The sequence below is a fragment of the Podarcis gaigeae genome (genome assembly GCF_964106915.1).
Source record: "Podarcis gaigeae genome assembly, chromosome: 4".
Taxonomy (NCBI): Eukaryota; Metazoa; Chordata; class Lepidosauria; order Squamata; family Lacertidae; genus Podarcis; species Podarcis gaigeae.
The window spans coordinates 29,842,797-29,863,285 of NC_139677.1; the positions used below are offsets into that span (position 1 = coordinate 29,842,797).

Below are 20,489 nucleotides of genomic sequence, written 5' to 3' on the forward strand. Positions count from 1 at the left end.
TGCTATAGTACTACAGAAATAACAAAGAGTCTTGCGGGAATTCTGAAGACTTTCTGAAGAATTCATGCACTTTCAGAGACTACTGTCCACAATGGCTTATGCCATAGTAAATTTATAAGGAGCCACAAGATGCTTCCCCCCTGCCCTGCTGCAACTGTCCAACATGGTTAAATGTTGTTACCTTTTTAGATAATGTACAATAATTGTTTTTAAACCTTCTCGATATAAAAAAGAATGATAGAACATAATTTGGCATGCACTGTTTGAATTACAATTGTGGTCAGCAAAGTAGAAATTCAAATAAAATGTGAATTCACCCAAAATTAAATTGCAATTTGGTTTTGTTTGTAGAATTCTAACTATACTGTGTAACCAAAAAAAAAATCTATCAAAGGCTTTTTTCTTTCAGTGCTTTTTAGCAGTTGTACAATTTGTTGAGCAGAACAAAGTTAAAAAATTGCCATTGATTACTGTACCCTTCTTTTAGATCAGGGTTTCGCAAACTTGAATCTCCAGCTGTTTTTGGACTACAACTCCCATCATCCTTAGCTAGCAGGACCAGTGGTCAGGGATGATGGGTGTTAACTTATTTAGACTTTGCAACAACTTGCAGCCAACATAGTAGTAATAGTGCTGCAGCCTTGTATTCCAGTTTATATTATTCTTTCCACAGCAGAGTTCCCGACCCTTATCCTTGTCTGGTCATGTTGGCTTTGATAGTTTACCAGATCAGTTGGTTAATAAATATATCCAACAGGGGTTCTGCTTCAACATTCTCTGCATTGGTAAGTAAAACAGCAGTTAGTAGTGAGTTATTTTATTTTAAAACTCATTACTATTGAAAAATGTGAAGGAGAGAAAAGTGACAAAGGTATTGCTCTTTTCCATTGGCATTGTACTAGTTCAGATAAACAGAATTCCTTAAGTGGGGTTAAGTTTTCCCTAAGCCCCAAAAAGTTTGCAGCAAAAATAGTAATGGAACAAATATTATATGCATCCTTTGAGGAAATCCCATAGCATAATGATCAAATACTGCTATCAAGGAATAAAAAAGAGACAATGGCCTCTCTGAACTAATTCCTTAGTTACAGCAAATGCCATTTTGCATTCCATCCCCCACCCCCTGGGGAATGTGAAAAAATTCAATTACCCTCATTGTGTTATGGTGAAATTTGTGTGGCATGTATGTAAATTTTTTATTTGTCTTTAATTGTAGGGGAGACTGGAATTGGGAAATCAACTTTGATTCATAGTTTGTTTAATAACAGTTTTGATTACCGTGTGTCAACACACTTTCAGCCAAATGTACGACTTAAAGCTGAGACGTATGAGCTCCGGGAAAGCAATGTTCGATTGAAATTGACCATAATAGAGACAGTTGGATTTGGTGATCAGATAAACAAAGAAGATAGGTTAGTATCTCCTCACTTGAATAATGTCATATTAATTTGCCAAGTGACATGCCATCTAGGATCTGACATTTGTGTCATGTAGTGGTATTGATAGGCTTATTGATTTCATTTTATTTAAATTTATTGACATAGTTAACACACCCACCCATAACCAGAGTTATTTAGAGAAATGAGGTAAACATTTCCAGATTTATGACTTATCAGCAAGAATTTCACTTTATGTGTGCTGATCTGGAAAACAATTTCAGTTATCACTAAATTGACAGAATATTTTAGAAAAGGACTCCAGTTCTGATAACATTGTCTAGGACCCAGATACCTACTTCATTCTTACCCAAAGGCTTATGTATGCCCACTGCAACTTTGACTTTCTCCCCAACTGAGCAGCTGGAAGGAGTCTGCTGCCTGTCACATAGGAACAGCTGTTTGAAGAAAAACAAAGTGAATTGGCACGATCCAGTGATTCTGTTTATTTTATTTTAATTTTGTCTGTTGTATTTTGTTACTTTTATTTGCTTTAAATTGTATTTTTATGTCTTGTGAATTTTATTCACATTTTTGTGCATTGCCCTGGAATCTTTTGAGGAAGGGTCGTGAAGAAATACCTTAAATAAATACGGTAAATAAAGTTAAAGGAATGAAGGTCCTGTGATGTGTGGAACTGAAGCGCCATTGAAACAGTTATGGCCAAGGGCACTTGAAAGCAATTGGTTTGTGCTGGATTGTCAGTCATTCACAAATCTGCTCACCATTTCCCGTCTGGTGAAGCCCTTTCCCCTCTGGCCAGCGTGACAAGCTGTCCCCACCAACTCAAGCTATGTGCTCCTGTATCCTCACTCTCATTTAACCTGTTCCCAGCACCATCTCTATTTCCCCCCTTCCCAGCACTTCTTTGTGCTAAGAACTGGTTGTGTGTGAACTAACTACATCCTTCCAGTGCAACCCCTTCTCTTCCACCCTGAGCTGAATATAATGGGGTTGTGTGGTGCTGCATATTGGGCAACAATGGCAGCTTCCCTACCCATCATTGTCTAGTGCTGAGTGTCCATTTCCACAGGTCAGGAAAGCTGGAACTTGGAGCTAGGCTGAGTTCTGGGGCTTCAGCAGTGAAGAAACTCAGACAACCAACTTACACTGACGCTGAAGGTTCAAGCTGTTTCTGACTCCTCTCAGACCATGATCCAAGCAGTTGTTTCTGTGTTCTTCCCACTCCTCCCAAGTAGCCCTTGTGCAGCTAACTAAGTACTTAGGCAACGGCTCTGATGTTCTTCCCTGGCTTACTGTCTCCTCTGTTCTTGTGGCCCTGGGGGAGATGAGGGGAGGTGTGAGAGCTGGGCAGCTGGGGTCAGGACTGTTATGGACAGGCTCTGGGTCTGCCTCCTGGTGACCCAGCAACCAGTGAGAGCTGGCGAAACCAGCAGCCAATCAGGAGAGTGTGTGTGTGTGGAATTCAAGTGAGATGCTGACAGTTTAAGAGTCATATAAGGACTTTTCTGTCTAGGTGGGCAGATGGCATCTCTGACTATCTGGAGTGGGCTCAGATAGTGATTATCTGTCAGCAGGGACAGTCTGAATTGATTCTCAGAGATTGGGATTTTGCTGTCAGCGGGAGAGGGACCAACTATCAGTGTGGGCCTGGTATCTGTGCTTGACCAGTGGGAGAGCTAGACAGCTTTGACAATGATGCTTGCTAAAAGCAATTCAAATGTATATAAGCCATTCAGAGTTGGGCCATTTGTCTTCCCTTTAGAACTACAGTGGTACCTCGGGTTACATACGCTTCAGGTTACATACCCTTCAGGTTACAGACTCCGCTAACCCAGAAATATTACCTCGGGTTAAGAACTTTGCTTCAGGGTGAGAACAGAAATTGTGCTCCGGCGGCACAGTGGCAGCGGGAGGTCCCATTAGCTAAAGTGGTGCTTCAGGTTAAGAACAGTTTCAGGTTAAGAACGGACCTCCGGAACGAATTAAGTACTTAACCCGAGGTACCACTGTAGTTAGAAAACATACTTTGCTGCATTGCAATTGATATCAACTACCTTTACCCTTTTCTTTTCTGCATTAGGAACTTTATAATATATTATTCCTTATAAACTATTTCTGGTGTTTTCTGATAAATTGTCCAGCTGATTGGCAACAACCTTACATAACTACAATCTGCTTGATAGTTGAAAGAGCTGCAATCAGATATCCTGATTTGCTTAATGTCATATCTCCAGAGAGGTGACCCTAAATTAAAATCCTTCAAGACTCCCTGTCTCAAACTTGGGAGATCCACTGCCAGCCAGTGCAGGCAGCATTAAGCTAGATGGACCCATGGGTCTTACTCAGTATGTAAGGCAACTTCCTATGCTCCAGGTCAGGGTAAAGCTTGCACCCCAACACTGGAGCTGGAGAGAGAGGCGGTAGAAGCAACTGCTTGTTTCTCACTTTAAGCAATGGGAAGAGAAGAATGGGCTGTTACAGCAGTCACAGAGCTGGGAGGACAGATTGGGGGGCGGGGAGGCAACGAGGAAGCAGCATGGAGTCCCATCTAAGCTCAGGAAGAAGTTAGGGGGTCATTTATGTGATGCTGTGTTTTAAAGGTGCTCTGCAAAACACCGAACTGTATGGAAGATCACTTGCCCTTTTGATCTTCTTCCTCTTCTTCACACCTGTCAGTGCTATCCCACTCCTCCAGTTAGTATGGGCTGGAAAGGACGGGGATGCATTGGTGAGTGAGCACTGCTAAGTGCGGAGAGGTGATGTTGATGGTTTAGATTCACAAGCATCCTGGAGAGGAGGTTGGAAGAGCAGTGCAACATCGCCCTTCTCAGTTTGGAGCTTGGCAGGGAGATAATGGGATAACAGTTGATGGCACTGAGCTTCAGAGGTGCTTGCCTCCAAAGTTTTGTGTGAGGTCAGTAAAACACCCAGTTATTTTTCGGCAGGGTTGAGGCAACTCCCGATTTGGTTACCAAGGCCAGCCAAAATGTATGGACTTCTGTGGATGTGCCCTTGTTTTGGTTTAGGATGATAATATTCAGGTCAAGAGGCTTTGTCTTTTTATGAGCATATACTTTAGAGAATAATTTTTAAGAATTTCGCTGAATTTATACTAATGTCACTGCTGTTTTACTGTCCCTTGGCAATTTGTGTTTATCAATGTATTAGAGTTACGGTAAACTCAACCTTTGTCCTCTTACATCAAATATTTTCCCCCTTATCTGCAGCTATCAGCCAATAGTGGATTATGTAGATGCACAGTTTGAAGCCTACCTCCAGGAAGAGCTGAAAATTAATCGTTCCTTGTATAATTACCGTGATACTCGTATCCATGTGTGCCTCTACTTTATTTCACCCACAGGGCATTCCCTTAAAACTCTTGATTTAGTAACCATGAAAAATCTTTCTAGGAAGGTAAGATATTAAAACCAGAATTCATTCAACTTCAGTATTTTATGTCGTGGTTTGATAAGGCTCTAACTTGTGCAAGATATTCCCTGCTAATTAAAATAAATCCTCACCTTGCTTTTAAGATCTTACAACGTTAAGTAAAACAAGCGCTACTCAGAAGGTGAGAAAAATCATTTTAAATTTTAAGTACAGAGTCTTTTGCAGATACTTAAATAATAAATCACAGTGGTTCAGCCGACTATTTAAATTTTTGACTTTTATAAAGCAGCAACGTCAGTAAGTAAGTTAAAACTCTAGTACAGTTATATAGGCAGAATTACCTTCTTATTCATTTGCCAGTCGTCACTTTAGTCTTGTCTGGTACCTATCTTCCAATGTGGCCTAGTTCTAGCTGAGGATGTAAACCAGAGGTGGGGCCCTCCAGCCAGAGGACCACATTCCCTTGTCAATAGTTTTCCAGGAGCCACATGGCAAGAGTAAAGGATGTGACTTTTAGAAGGCTGTTTTCCAACCACATAAATTTAAAGGTCTCTACGTATCTCTCTATCCAGGCAAGCAAGTGCCATAACCAGTCTCCAAATACAACTTCCGTAAAGGGTATGACGCTGGAAGGGGCTGAGGCTATCAACCTATGCCTAAGCTGTACCTCTCTTTGAGGTGTACCTTAAATTATTTTCAGGATTTTAAGGCAACCTGGGTTTAGGTAAAGGGACCCCTGACCATTAGGTCCAGTCGTGGCCGACTCTGGGGTTGCGGCGCTCATCTTGCTTTATTGGCCGAGGGAACCAGTGTACAGCTTCCGGGTCATGTGGCCAGCATGACTAAGCTGCTTCTGGCGAACCAGAGCAGCACACGGAAATGCCGTTTACCTTCCCGCCGGAGTGGTACCTATTTATCTACTTGCACTTCGTGCTTTCGAACTGCTAGGTTGGCAGGAGCAGGGACCGAGCAACGGGAGCTCACCCCGTCGCGGGGATTTGCACTGCTGACCAGCAAGCCCTAGGCTCTGTGGTTTAACCCAAAGCGCCACCCGTGTCCCTAATCTGGGTTTAAATGGAGTTTAAATCAGTAGCTCATTTTATAAACATGTGATTTGACAATGTTGGCCATGGACTAGGTCGCTTTCAGTCTTACCCTTTCCCCTTCACACAATCACCTCTACCCCATAATTCCACCCAACTCTTCCACTTGCATTTCCATTCGACTATAGGTGGATAAACTTTAATGCACAGGTCCTTTTTCAGCTAAGGGCCGTTTCCCCTTCTAGGCAGCTTTCTGAGGGCCACTTAGCAATGGTGGATGGGGCCAGAGGCAAAAGGGGATAGAGGAGCAACAGATTTTATCTTTGTAAAGTAGGTTAGTTTCCGCACACACTTGCACACCCCTCTTTCCTCCATCCAGATAATAATGAAGCATTATTGAAAGAGGTTCCCCAACCTTACTTTAAGGGCAGAAGATTGGTTGCCTTAAAAATCCTAATCAGGTATTTTGAATGTGCGGAAGACTTAAATCTGACCTTTTTTTTATTTAGTTTGTGCTGAGTCAAGGGAAGACGTATAGAAATGTGTACAGAGTACAAAAACCTTATACTCCAAGCAGCAATATAAACAGTCACTCCTATACCTTTAGCCAAATGGCAGGCAGACAGGAAAGCTAGTTCTCTGCATGATTCATACCATATCAAGGGTTTTCACTTGCTTACATTTGCCAATAGTTCTTCAGAAGCTCTAAAATGCTGTCAGCTCACAAGGGATATGTTTGGTTTGTAAACGAGGAAGGCAAAAGAAAAGGCACATCCAGAAACAAGAAACGTATTTCACAGTAGCTAGCAGTACGTTTTGTTGAAGTACAAAAAGCCTACAATTGCTTGCAAGGGAATCATTGTGGAAATCGTTGCCTTTTTGTTAAGTAATTCATTATACATAAAACATTACAGTATACAAAAAGCAATACATCGATGCCCTAGTAAAACAAACAAAAAAACCACTTTGTGATAACTGTTTTTGATGATCATGTTTTATTCTGGTAAAGTTTTCACAGTATTTCTGGTAAAATGGAAAACTGAGCTATACGGATAAATAGAAACTGCAAGTTTATTATTATTATTACTATTATTATTTTAGCAAGTTCATGGTACTGAAGAGCTATTTTGCTACTCTGTTTAAAAAGCACCTTGCTTTTTCATTGACATGGTAATTGGTGTTTAAAAAGTTCAGATTATTTGCAGATTTGGCTTGTATGAGTACAATACTTCTTATTTCTTTAATAGGTGAACATCATTCCCCTTATAGCCAAAGCTGATACAATTTCTAAAACTGAACTACAGCAGTTTAAGGTCAACATCATGAGTGAACTGGTCAGTAGTAGACTCCAGATATATCAGTTCCCAACAGATGATGAGAGCATTGCTAACATTAATGCTAACATGAATGTAAGTACTTCACTACAAGTATTAGAATGTAAGTATTTTAATGGGATTTCACCTTATTTTTGACAGGTGTGATGGTCTTTCATGTAATTAGGCTACATGTTGTATATATTGCATTTTTCATTTATTCTTAGTGTTGACAGCAATACAAATTTATTTACTTCCTGTTTTGCAGGCACACTTGCCATTTGCAGTAGTGGGCAGTTTGGAAGAGGTAAAAGTTGGAGACAAAACAGTAAAAGCTCGCCAGTATCCTTGGGGCGTAGTGGAAGGTAAAGAAGAGTTTGAACTCTCACTTTTTACAGAATTAGTTTCCTAAGATAGTCAGCAGTGATAGTAACATTGCATGGTTAATTGTCTGCTTCTCAACTGATAAAGTTCACATTTTGCAGTATCTTTATAGAACTGCTTTCTTCTTTTTGAAGCCTAGTGAATCACGACATCTTTTTGTCAGATTTGTGAACCAGGCAATATTCTACGCTTTGTGATTTAAACTGGTGATCTGTAGCAGTACCATGAGTCTACTTTCCCAGAACTGTTCCTTTTTCACAGGCACATTCTGCAACACGTCATCAACACAATAATATTGCATTAGTGATGGATTTAGACAGGACAGGACAGGACACTCCATGTATCAACCAGTCTGCTTTATTAGTTGCACAGTGATACTTCCCCAATATTATTGTATTGTTGCCATCTGGAGGGGCACTCTTGCACTGTACATCAACAAAAGTGAAACAGCACACAGAACATTCGTGATCTAAAAAGGCACAAGATTTCAGCAGGAAATTATGGGACGCACGCTTACCAGCCACAAAGCAAAAAGGCAGCTTGTCAGCAGTCTGGATTGGCCACAGCAGCCGGAGCTTGCTAGGATTAGTTTAAGGAGAGCTGTTGCCTCAGAATTATGCTGAAGCCTTCTGAGACGTCATAAAGGCTGGCCCACACCCTCTTATTAGCCCTACCCACTCTGAGTAACTGATCTATCTTTTAAAGGACTATTCTGCAAATTATGGCGTTTATGGTGTGGGGGTGGTGAGGGATGAATTGGAGGGGTGTTGTCTGAGCTGGAGAAGTCCAGTGAGGGCATATAATCTGTCCTGGATGGTGAGGAATTGGGATACCTCTTCTGCCTTCCAGTACCTCCCATCTGCCTCTGAGCTGGCAGATGCATTTGGAACGGGAATTTCCTGATCCCATCTTTGCAACTGCTACCCATCAGAAAGCCTCTCCTTGTGGTTCAGGGGACACTTGCAAAATGTATGAGATGGATGGGAAAGACTTCCGCTGCTCAATACCCCCCCTGCAATCCCTCACCCCGCAATCCCGGCGTGAAAGGGCTTTTGGGGGGTGTTTCCTGCATCCTGTGGTAAATTCCAATAGGATAGAGCTGATATCTTATTTTATTTCATTAGTGGAGAATGAGAACCACTGCGATTTCGTGAAACTCCGGGAAATGATGATTTGTACAAATATGGAAGACTTGATAGAACAAACTTGTTCTGTTCATTATGAACTGTACCGGCAGTATAAACTGGAAGAGATGGGCTTCCGAGACACTGATCAAATCAGGTAAGAGAGTGAGCCTTTCCTATGTTTTTAATAGTGAAACCAATTCCCAACATGGCTTTTGTAATTACTTCTCTGAAGGTATCTTGAATCTTAAGTGTGTAATTAAAACTGTTTGCAGACCCCTTAGCCAATTTATGGGGGTGCAGGGGGGGGGGGGAAATGGGCTATTGCACCGACTTCCACTAGTGGGGGCCCTTTGTTGAATCTGACCCCATAGCTTAGCTCCAAGTAGCATGGCAACAGCACGATTGGGGGAGGAGCGAAGTGGCTGCAGTTTTCCTTTTGGATCCCCACGTGCTTGTTCTTTCTGACTTAAGTCTAAGCCATGTTTTGGCTTTGTGTTATATGAGTACAAGGCTTCTGAAAGCTTTATAAGTGTACTCCACATGCGTAGTTGTTTGTAAGTGCTAAATACAAATCTTAGGTGGTATTCAGTTAAGACTTACTCAGAATAAGGCCCATTAAAATTAATGAACAGGACTAACGATTGAAATGTACCCTGAGTAAGTCTTAGCTAAATATTACCCATCATTTTAAAAATTAAATACATAATTGTTTCAGTGTTATATTTCCGTAAGAAAAAAAGCAAATTCCTTTAACTTTTAGAAACTTGGAATGGTATCAGTTTCTTTCTGTGAGCCAGGATAATATAAAATTGGGTTCCTTAGACAGAACTGTGGAAGCACACTACAACTTGATAAATCTGTATCTTTGTTTTGTTTTTAGGATTCCAGATTCCAAAAAGACAACTCATAGAGAAAGGTATGTTGCCTTATAGCGTAGAATGAGGGAATTAAAGTTTTTTAAATCCTGTCTCTCTCTCTGTGTGTGTGTTTTAGAAAGAGACAGCTTGGTCTTACAGGAACCAATAGTGACATGATCCCAGTACTGATTTGGAACTATTATTGAATTCCCTCAAGTGCAACTCAGAATGTCTCCAGCTGTGTACTAATTCTTCAGCTTACAAATATGGGTAGGGGACCATAGACCCCGGAGAGAGGCATTTCCTGTCAGATTAGACACTATCTAGATCAGGTGGACAAATAGCCTAACTTAGTATAAGGAGTTGCCTATGTTCTTAAATACCAATTAAATTGGTTTCTTTCTTTCTTTCTTTCTTTCTTTCTTTCTTTCTTTCTTTCTTTCTTTCTTTCTTTCTTTTTTTCTTTCTTTCTTTCTCATTGATGTTCTAAACAGATATGTGAGATGCGTGCTGGCCTCAAAACAGACTTTATTTACAGTAGTCGCTGCAGTACTAACATTTAACTTCTGCAATAGAACATGATCTGTGACTAGAATAAATAATAGTTCTGTAAAAACAGGGAAGTTGACAATTAACTTGCCTTAAATGTGTTGGTAAGATCAGAATAAAAAAAGGGGACACAATCTCACCTTGGACATAACCTTTTTGAAAAGATGCTGCTGTTCTTCTCCCTGTTGAACAGTAAGGAGTTGAAGACTTACCTTCCAATGTGAGCTGGTAAATTGTTTTCTTATCCCCCCTGCGAGATGAACTTACATTTGGCTCTACCTCCACTCATCTAAGGCACATCTATGCCACTCTGAATCCAGCACTGGTCTTTGGTCTCCCCCCCCCCCCTTTTCCAATACTTCTTGCAGCCTACCTTTACACATGCCAGAAGCATGACATTAACCTGGATGGATTCATTGGTGGTTAGGGGTGTAGCCTTATAATTGCCATAGCAGCCAACCAATAAACATCTTGCATCGCAAGTTGTTGCTAGAAACGGGATGAGCCAGCTGTTCCTCCCAAAGTTGCTTCTCTAGGAAAAGTTATATGCCTGACTAAAAAGGAATGGGTACCGATTTGCAAAGGGGTAGCTTCATCTGCTTATATCCAGTTAGAAACTGAACTTGAAGAAGCTGTAACTGGTTTTGTTATCTCAGTTTAAAAGCAGGGAAGAAGCACATGCAGCAGTTAGACTTTGTGCAATAAGATGATATCACCTAACAGCAAACCTAGTTAGGGTGGAAAACGGGGTGGAAAATCTGTGGTCCTCCAGATGTTGCTTTGGGCTGTGGCTGATGGGAGCTGGACACCCAACAACATCTGGAGGGTGGCAGGTCTCCTGCCCTTGGTGTAAAAAGTTACAACAATGACATCTTAACACCTGGGTTCCTTTAAAAAGAATTAGAATGCTTTCTAAGCGAAAGGCACCTTTACTCCTTAACAGATGCCAAGAGTGAGATGGTTGGAAGACCTCTGGCTATTGACATTGTATGTATTACAGTGAGATTGGAATCGGCTTTCAACTGTAAGATCAGCAAGTTTTACTCTTTGTCTGGTTCAGAGTAGTCTCTTTACTGGAAAGTGACTTTGTAGAGAGAATATCCAGTTGTCAGTGTGCCAAAAAGGAAGGACACATCCAGCATTCTGAGAGGAGGCTTAAAAAACTGATAGAAGAGATTCTAGACTGGCATGTAAAGAGGAGAAGAATGAGAAAGCCAGGCAAACAATGAGAAAATGACATCTTCTTTTGCCGTCAAACATAATCACTACAGATTTTGAAATGTGGCAATAATTCCAGTGGGTACATTAGTTGATGTAGATAGATAGATAGATCTGTTTGGTGGTCTGCAAATGCACAGTGATAAAAGAACTGAATTTTCTCTGCTGAACAGGAAAGTGTGGAATAACACTTGCTTGACTTAATGTTGTCTAATCTCACAAAGAAATCAGAATAAATGCACATTAAATACCCTATGACTATGTTGTCTAATCTCTTCATAAGCAAATCAGGCTGAATGCTTATTAAACAAGTTATCTGGAAGTGACCAAATTTTTCTCAAATTAAGTTCTATTTCAATTGATTAGGTATACCCCCAAGTTAGATGCATTTAGGATCAAAAATAAAAGCCCAGGGCCACCTATGCTTTGTCCACTTCACCATGATTAATTTGTTGCCCTGCATTCTATTCATAGCATCACTGCTTGTCCCGTCCTAGGAGCTTTTAGAACCAGTTTATAAATTTAACAAAAGGAAACACTGTGAGTGTGGTGAGACAGCAGACCACACCTGTTCTCATGCCCCCCCCTTAATTGCAAGGTTTGCAAGATGAACCAGGTGTAACTCTCCAGTGCACACCTTCTTGAGCAAAACATCTCCTTGAACTTTTAATCTCCCTGTGAACTTTCACAGTCTCTCATGCACAGGAAAGCTGGTCAAATGTGGTTGGGTTTTGTAAATAAAATGGGTGAATGCGGCCAGCTCTGATTGAAGGCTATTTTACATTTTATGATCCTCAGTCTGCAGGAGACTTATGAAGCTAAGCGGCTTGAATTCCTTAACAGTTTACGGCAAAAAGAAGAAGAGATGAGGCAAAGGTTTGTTCGGAGGGTCAAAGAGAAAGAAGTACAGTTGAAAGAAGCTGAGCGAGAAGTAAGCCCATCTCTCTTACAGTTCTTGATCTGGTTGTAGTGGTAGCTTGAAGACATTATGTGGAGCAGCAGAATAAGATGGCTAGAGTCTAGTGAAGAATGCACTGGAGAGAAAGGTGTGCATTGTACAGCCCTTCTTTGGAGATCATGGCTGGAATTCCATCATGAGTCAGGACCAGGGAGACTTGCAACTAAATATTCAGCTGTGTCCCAAATATGTCTCCTCCCCTGGTTTGTTTGTGTGTGTCCACATGCGCATGGTACCTCTCTCTTCTTCCCTTCCCAGTGTCTCGCAATGAGTGGCAGAGCCCTTCCTCCTCTTCCTTGTTCACACAGCTGGAGCTGATTGGCTAGGCACATTCAGCATTAAGGAGAAGGTTATCAGATTCTGATTTGGTTGTTGATGTGATTTATTTATAGGAGGTTAGGATGGTCTCTACTGCAGTGTTGGTGTGCTGGGTCCATCCATTTCTTTTTCTGCTCCTATTTGCTACGGTTGAGAACTGGAATGCCACACATTGCATAATGCAAATGAGATAACTGCCATACTAAAAAGACGATGGCCAGAGTTGAGATGTGTGTGAAGTAGAAGCCAGAGGCAGATGGAAGCCAGAGAGATAGAGCCATGTCTGCTTTCTGCTGGAATCCAAGGCTGTGGCTATGGAAGGAGCAAAACCCTTTTGGGGTACTAATGTTGTGAGCTCCCCAGGTTATATTTATGTGTAAATAAACCATGTATCATAAATACACCACAGTCTTGGCTGTCCCTCATTCTGAGGAAACAGCCTTTCTCAACCTGTGGGTCCCCAGATGTTGTTGAACTACAACTCCCATAGCCCCTTGCTAGCAAGGCCAGAGCTCAGGGATGATGGGAGCTGTAGTCCAACAACATCTGGAGACCCACAGGTTGAGAACCGCTGGCCTAGAACATGGGTAGGGAAACTAAGGCCCAGGGGCTGGATCTGGCCCAATCACCTTCTAAATCCGGCCCATGGACAGTCCAGGAATCAGTGTGTTTTTACATGAGTAGAATGTGTGTTTTTATTTAAAATGCATCTCTGGGTTATTTGTGGGGCATCAGGAATTCATTCATCCCCCCGCAAAAAAAATATAGCTCGCCCCCCCCCAAGGTCTGAGGGGCAGTGGACCGGCCCCCTGCTGAAAACGTTTGCTGACCCCTGGCCTAGAATATCACACTGACGGGGGTGGTGACCCCCATATTGAGGGGGGTTGGTGTCACGTTACCCGTCCTGCCTCTACCTGGCATGCCAGCCCTCGCCTCTTGGCAGTGGTGAGCGAGGAGGGTGAAAATCACCCTCCGCACCTCTTGCCACCCTGGCGGGCCAGCGCTTGCCCAATGGCAGCAGGGAACGCAGAGAGTGAAAATCACCCTCTGTGCCTTCTACCCCCACTCAGTAGGCCAGTGCTCAGCCGTCTGCATGGAGAATGCTGAGGGTGAAAATCATTCTCTATGCTGGCTTAGCTGTGTACAAGAATCATTGTGCAGTGCTGCCCAGCTGAGGAGAGAAGCATAAATGCTGCCACAACCCTTCTGCTTCTCTTCGTCTCCCAGGTCAGACCTGACCCAGGCAGAGGCGGAGTGAGCGGAGCACAGGCTGTGCACCCAGGGGCGGGGCTAGCCACCCATGGGGGCGGGGCAAGTGTCCCAGGGAGGCACCGCGAGTGGCCCCTCAGGGATGACACCCACTGCACCCCTTCCTCTGCCAGTGGGGCCCAGAAGCAGAGCTGCAGCTTGGTGCAAAGGAACTGTACAGCCCTGTACAGGAGAGGGGGGTGGGGGAGGGGATGGTGGGGGAGAAATATTGGGTACGGGACTCAGCCCCCTGCCCAGAAATATTGAGGGAGCTGAATCTCCATCCACCCCTATTGTTGGTGCCCCTGCGCACTGCTCAGACATTGGGGTGGTGTGCAGCGATATTAGATGGTGAAATAGGCATCTTATCTGTGGGGGACTCCATTTTCCTATCCAGCTGTTCAGCACACAAGGATCATCAAGTTCATGTGGCAACTTGCTGTTGATTTAGATCAGAGTTCCAGGAAACAATAGAAACAGCCTTTCATAATTGCATAATGATAGGGGTGCCAACTTGAATAAAATATTGGGATATCCCAGGTAAGCCCTGCCCTGCATAATTGATCCTGAAACACACACACTATTTGAATGGCAATGTCAATCAACTGGGGTGTGTGGCAGCTCTCAAATATTTTATGGTGGGGTGGGGGTCGAAGGGACTTCAGCCCCTAAGAGCTGGCTCCTATGCCTAATGACATCACAAGTTGAACTAACATAATTTACTGAAATCAGTCTCCTTTGATTTAAAAGTAAATTGTTGACCAGAAGCTTACAGTATAACTTATAGTATCATATGCATATTGAAAGATGGGCTAATTAAGGCAGTAACCCGTGTTGTTCAATTGGGAGATGTTTGATCCGTTCTTCATTTAGCAAGAAATGGGAAGTTAACTATGGGATGCTCTGAAAGAATGATACCCCCGTTGAAAAGCTTTTATAAGTAAAACTGATGTCCACATTTGTCATTATAAAGAAATCAGTTCCAAGTTACTATAAGAAAAGGTTTTAGCGCGCTTGTGTCAATAAGCGAACTATGAAAATAGTAAGTGAAAATAAGGAAATCAGTCTCTTTTTTTGACCTTGTGATTACTCAAGATGGTATATTAAGTGCTAGGCTACCACCTTGTGGCAGAAGTGATACCTTTTTGTGCTTGACTTTAGCTACAGCTGGAGTTTGAACATTTAAAACAGCTTGATCAAGAAGAGAGAATGAAATTGGAGGAGAAAAGAAGACTCCTGGAAGAAGAAATTATTGCATTCAATGACAGAAAAGCTGCCGCAGAAATAATCCAAGGGAGGCCACTGCCCCCTACGCCCACTGTTGGGTATAAAAAAGATAAGGATCGTAAAAAGTAAGTAATCAATTCCATAAAATTTTAGGATTTGGTTTTTAGGACAGGGTACACTGTCCAGTTCAGATAAATATTTTAAACAGTATAAATGAATCAGGTACCAAATATGGGGGGGGGGGGAGTTTTGTATTAACTTGTTCAAAACTCTTACTGATACTATCAGACACTTTTACGAGAACTCTTCTTTTTAATATTTGTCCTAAGGGATCAAGGTTTTCGGCTTGAGCTCCTGTGCTTTGATGTCAGAGATCAGGAATTTGTGAATATACAGGAGGAGAGAGAGAAAGAGAGATTAGAAAGGGAACGAGCCCACAGGGAGCACCATGAATAGAATTTGGAAGCAGTTTGAAAACGTTATATGGTTAAGGTATGTTATGTTTAAAAGTCATAGAAAACAGATCCATATGGCCACAGTGTGGTTTTTTTCATTCCTAGGAATATTCTGAAATTCACAAAAGTCTTTGTGGTTTTGTGGCGATGACAGAAGTTATTACAGAATTATAAACAACCTCAAACAAACATTGTGGAGAAGGGGGTTCTTGTTGCGCTAACTGTTCTGCTCTTATTCTTAAGGAATAACTATGCTAAGCAATTCATTTTAATGCTAGAAATCTGCTTTTAAATGATGACAAGGTCATTAAATGACCAGAAATATCATCCTCTCAGTAGTGACTGTTGGGCAACATAGAACAATTTCCACAAACTTGCACAGCAGAAATCTGATTGCACTATGTGACTTTCTTTTCTCCTACCTCCAACCTCTTGCACGCCCCTATTTTTTTTTTCAGAGGAGTGACCCCCCCCTGCTGAGAATAGTGTATATAAAAGGACATTTCTTTTAAGTTGCACTAAACTGAGCAGATTTTGGACTGCAGGGGGACAGAAGGAGAAACTCAATGGAATGGACAGACACCAATTCACACTGCATTTATTCTCACCTGTGAATTAATTCAGGGGTCAGGAACCTTTTTCAGCTGTGGGCCAGTCCACCATCCCTCAGACCATGTGGTGGGCTGGACTATATTTTGGAAAAAGAAAAAAAAAGAACGAATTCCTATGCCCCACAAATAACCCAGAGATGCATTTTAAATAAGAGCACACATTCTACTCACGTAAAAACACGCTGATTCCCAGACCATCCGCGGGCCGGATTGAGAACCCCGGGCCTTAGGTTGCCTACCCCTGATTTAATTCAGCCTTGAAATACATTCATGGAAATTACTAAATATTCAGTTATCAGGGCACATTCCGAAGGGATGTGATGCAAACACTTTGCTGAAACTAAGCAGGTTTGAGTTTGATCAGTGACTGGATTGGAATCTGTCAGGGAAACCCATGTCCACCACCAACGAAAGAAAGGTAGGAAGAATAGCCACATATTAAATAAATACGATTTAGCAACTACTTTTAATACTTCAGAAGCCTGTGTAAATATTTTAGTCATTTGTTGCTATCACATCAGGGAGAAGGCTAAGCTGTAAGCCTTCGTGTGCCGTTGAGTTCTGGATGAAAGGACCGTTAAACCAAGGGACCTTCATTGTAGTCTGAAGTGATTCAGTCAAAGAAAGTCTGTACCATGGTGATATTTCTCTACCTTTGAGTCAGTTCAAGTCCTCTCCATTTGATATTCATCAAAATAAATATAAATACATGGAAGACAAAAGCTTTAATACTTTATGAATAGTCTTTGCTTTCTGTGGAGAAAAGGTATACCTAATATAACTCCTTCTGTTTCAGCGTTGGCTTTATGTGAAAGAAGAATAAATACAAGAATAAATTATTCACAGTTCTCTATGAAGAAACTTGGGTCACCTTCCCCCTTTTTAATGCAAGTTAACTTGAAAACTGACTCCTGTTTAACAAAGGGAAAAGTATATTAAAATGTATAATTAGTATCACATAGTGTACTGTAGGTTGTTGTATTAAAATATATAAAATGACAGTTCTTTTAAGCTATTGATGTGCATTTAAACTATATACCTGTGGCCAAGCTGTACTCACTTTAAGTGCTGTACCTAAGATCACTGTGCCACAAAAGAATTTTTATTTCTGTTATGAATACTCTTAGCATAGAAATGATTATATATTGCAACTGTTTTAAAGAACTGGTGCTTCTTGAATGTGTTAACTGCATATCAATGAATATCCCCATTTGAAACATTTATTGAACTGAATAAAATATGTAAACCTGTTTCAGAAAACATTTTCTTTTCTGAAAATGTTTTTTTTATAAATGCACATGCTAGCTCTGTGATAAGCTTAAATTAAAATGGACCATGATTGCCTTTGCAGTGGCAGTATTCATGCAAACATATGGTTTACTTGAAAATAGATATTGAGAAGTATTGAGAAGGGAATCTGGTGTTCCAAGGAAAGTCAAAACCCCACTGCACTAGGGCAAGCCCCCTTGTACGAGGTTAGGCCCAGGAGTTCTTTGCAAACAGATCCCTGCAGACAATCCATAAATCTGCAGAGTGACATTCTAAATATGAATGTGCCCTTTAAAAAGTGCCTCGAGAAAGTTCAAATGGTGAGTGGTGCATATCTTTAAAGCAATGGCAAGAGTTCTTAATGACCTTCCTTGCTAAGTTGCTGAAATGGGGATGCGGGTGGCCCTGTGGGTTAACCCACAAAGCCTAGGGCTTGCCGATGAGAAGGTTGGTGGTTCGAATCCCCGTGACGGGGTGAGCTCCTGTTGCTCAGTCCCTGCTCCTGCCAACCTAACAGTTTGAAAGCACGTCAAAGTGCAAGTAGATAAATAGGTACCGCTCCAGCGGGAAGGTAAATGGTGTTTCCGTGCGCTGCTCTGGTTCACCAGAAGCGGCTTAGTCATGCTGGCCACATGACCTGGAAGCTGTACACCGGCTTCCTCGGCCAATAAAGTGAGATGAGCGCCGCAAGCCCAGAATCGGCCACGACTGGACCTAATGGTCAGGGGTCCCTTTACCTTTACACTGCAACTGGGAGCAGCACAAATTGTTTTGTCAAAGCAGGTTTTTGATATGTGATGGCTGGTTATAGATGAGGAAGGGTGTGATAACTTAAGGCAGATGGCAGAGAGAGTTATCACTCAGACTGACATTTCAGAAACACATTTTTATGTCCTGCACCATGTCACTGAGACTTTGGTTAGTGAAATAATCCCAGAGCCTTCCATTAGACTTCACAGTAAAGGGAGACCTGAACTTACAATACAGTTGGAACAAAATGAACCTATGATGTGCTTGCTTTTCTTTCTGCTGTGTGGCGCTTAAGGAATCCAGGAAAAATAATAACTGAAAAGTGGGCAGTATTTTCAGTTCAGCTATTTTTAGCTGAAAGAAAACTCCCTGGTCAGGCCTACCCTTCCCAAATGCAGAAATATTTGAAGAAGAAAAGAGAGCGCAGAGCTGTCAGTTTCAAGTCAACTGCCTTTTCAAGGTTATACTTTTAAGACGCTTTTACTGTAGTGATTTTTTTTAAAAAAGAGATCACAATATTTGTAGATGAAAGTCCAGCAATAGCCTGGCAGGAAGGGAGCTGGCCTACAAGCTTTGTTATATAAAAAGCAAAGGCATTTTTTTTAAAAAAAATCAAAATTCTTATCAGGGCATTACCCTTGGTAGGACAACCAACGTATCACAAAATAGTGTGCAAGTCTCCATATATATATATATATATATATATATGCTTTCGTAGATATATATAGTTGCAAACCAAAAACAACTGTAATTTGTAGTGGAAAAAGGGAACCTTATTAATGGTTGAGAAAACACAATCACCATCCGAAACCTGCCTAACCAGCAGGTTGGTAGGACCAACCCTTGGTAGGACAACCAACGTATCACAAAATAGTGTGCAAGTCTCCATATATATATATATATATATATATATATTTGCTTTCGTAGATTTTCACGGGTACAGGAATGCAGGTTTTGGTGTCCTCGGGTGTCTTCCCGTGTAAAAGTTGGGGTGTCTAGGCGACGTTTCGACGAGGTCTCACTCGTCATCTTCAGGCTGGTGCTTTCGGCTTCTTGTTACTGGAACAGAGCGGGATCTCAATGTTTGAGTTCCTATAAATACTGTAGAGGGGGTGTGGTGTCTAGCCTCCAATGTTCTGGGCAGAGAGGAAGTTCAGAGGCACACTAGCCTGGGAACTTCCTCTCTGCCCAGAACATTGGAGGCTAGACACCACACCCCCTCTACAGTATTTATAGGAACTCAAACATTGAGATCCCGCTCTGTTCCAGTAACAAGAAGCCGAAAGCACCAGCCTGAAGATGACGAGTGAGACCTCGTCGAAACGTCGCCTAGACACCCCAACTTTTACACGGGAAGACACCCGAGGACACCAAAACCTGCATATATATATATATATATATATATATATGCTTTCGTATATATATATAGTTGCAAACCAAAAACAACTGTAATTTGTAGTGGAAAAAGGGAACCTTATTAATGGTTGAGAAAACACAATCACCATCCGAAACCTGCCTAACCAGCAATTCATATACGTAAGACAAGCGAAGTAAACGTGATGAATTAGACACCATACCAAGCCCATAATGTAAAGCGGGGGGGGGGGGGGGAGGAGATGGGAGGCAAGAAAAAGAAAGAATACTGCAAGCAACCAAATATATGAAAGTACAACGAGGCAGATCCTGTAAAGGGAAAGTAAAAGATGATAACATTGACAGAATTAAGCATCCCAAATATTCTCGTAGTGTTAAGGTAGGTGCTGTTATGTTCACTGTTAACGTAAGCAATATAGGACTACTATGTTGAATTAAATATCTGTTTTTGAAAAGGCAAGGAAAACTCTCAGTTTCTGAGTCAGTTTCTCCATGAATGCTATATACCACACCTTGTGATACCAATAAACACAAATCTTTCCAATGTTTGACCATAGTCAACCCAGCTGCCATCAATTAAGTGGTTAATTAGGTCCTGATCTTTGAGGTCTGCACCTGTGTTAAGTGCAAGCTTTTGAGTTCCCCAGGGCTCTTCATCTGGGTAAATGGTGAACAGAGCAAGCAAGCAAGCGAGGGAGGAGAGGAAGAAAGTTTGCTGAATTGAAGCCACAGAATCTTCATCATTTAGGAGACCTAAGATGGAAACAACAAAAAGGTAAGAGACATTCAAATAACAATGTTATTTGGTAGGCAGGTTGCACCCAAGCCTTCTAGGAAGAAGCAGCATATAATGTTTGATGCCCTGTATTTGAAAATAAAAATTCAGCTGCTAGCCAGATTCACCTCCACCTTTAGGCAAAACTCACAAGTTCCTCAGTACAGTAGTGGAAAATAGGAATAAAGAGAAGCTAGGCAGCTTATATATTAACAAAGCAGGA

At 41.7% G+C, this 20,489-nt stretch overlaps 1 protein-coding gene across 17 annotated transcripts in view; it reads left to right on the top strand.

Moving 5' to 3' along the window:
- SEPTIN10 (septin 10) overlaps positions 1-17,360 on the top strand; it is a 49,324-nt gene extending 31,964 nt beyond the window's left edge. For 6 of the 17 annotated variants that reach the window (XM_083735556.1, XM_083735534.1, XM_083735557.1 and 3 more), the window contains exons 3-13: positions 674-785; positions 1,217-1,412; positions 4,628-4,814; positions 7,081-7,242; positions 7,415-7,511; positions 8,655-8,811; positions 9,538-9,573; positions 12,080-12,212; positions 14,967-15,157; positions 15,362-15,524; positions 16,895-17,360. In XM_083735556.1, coding sequence (XP_083591682.1) covers positions 674-785; positions 1,217-1,412; positions 4,628-4,814; positions 7,081-7,242; positions 7,415-7,511; positions 8,655-8,811; positions 9,538-9,573; positions 12,080-12,212; positions 14,967-15,157; positions 15,362-15,488 — 1,398 coding nt within the window. In that variant the 3' untranslated portion in view covers positions 15,489-15,524; positions 16,895-17,360. Of the gene's footprint in view, positions 1-673; positions 786-1,216; positions 1,413-2,934; positions 3,120-4,627; positions 4,815-7,080; positions 7,243-7,414; positions 7,512-8,654; positions 8,812-9,537; positions 9,574-12,079; positions 12,213-14,966; positions 15,158-15,361; positions 15,525-16,894 lie in introns of those variants that run through there. The other 11 variants (XM_083735545.1, XM_083735539.1, XM_083735537.1 and 8 more) reach the window with 5 other exon arrangements.
- Positions 17,361-20,489: the final 3,129 nt, after the last annotated feature.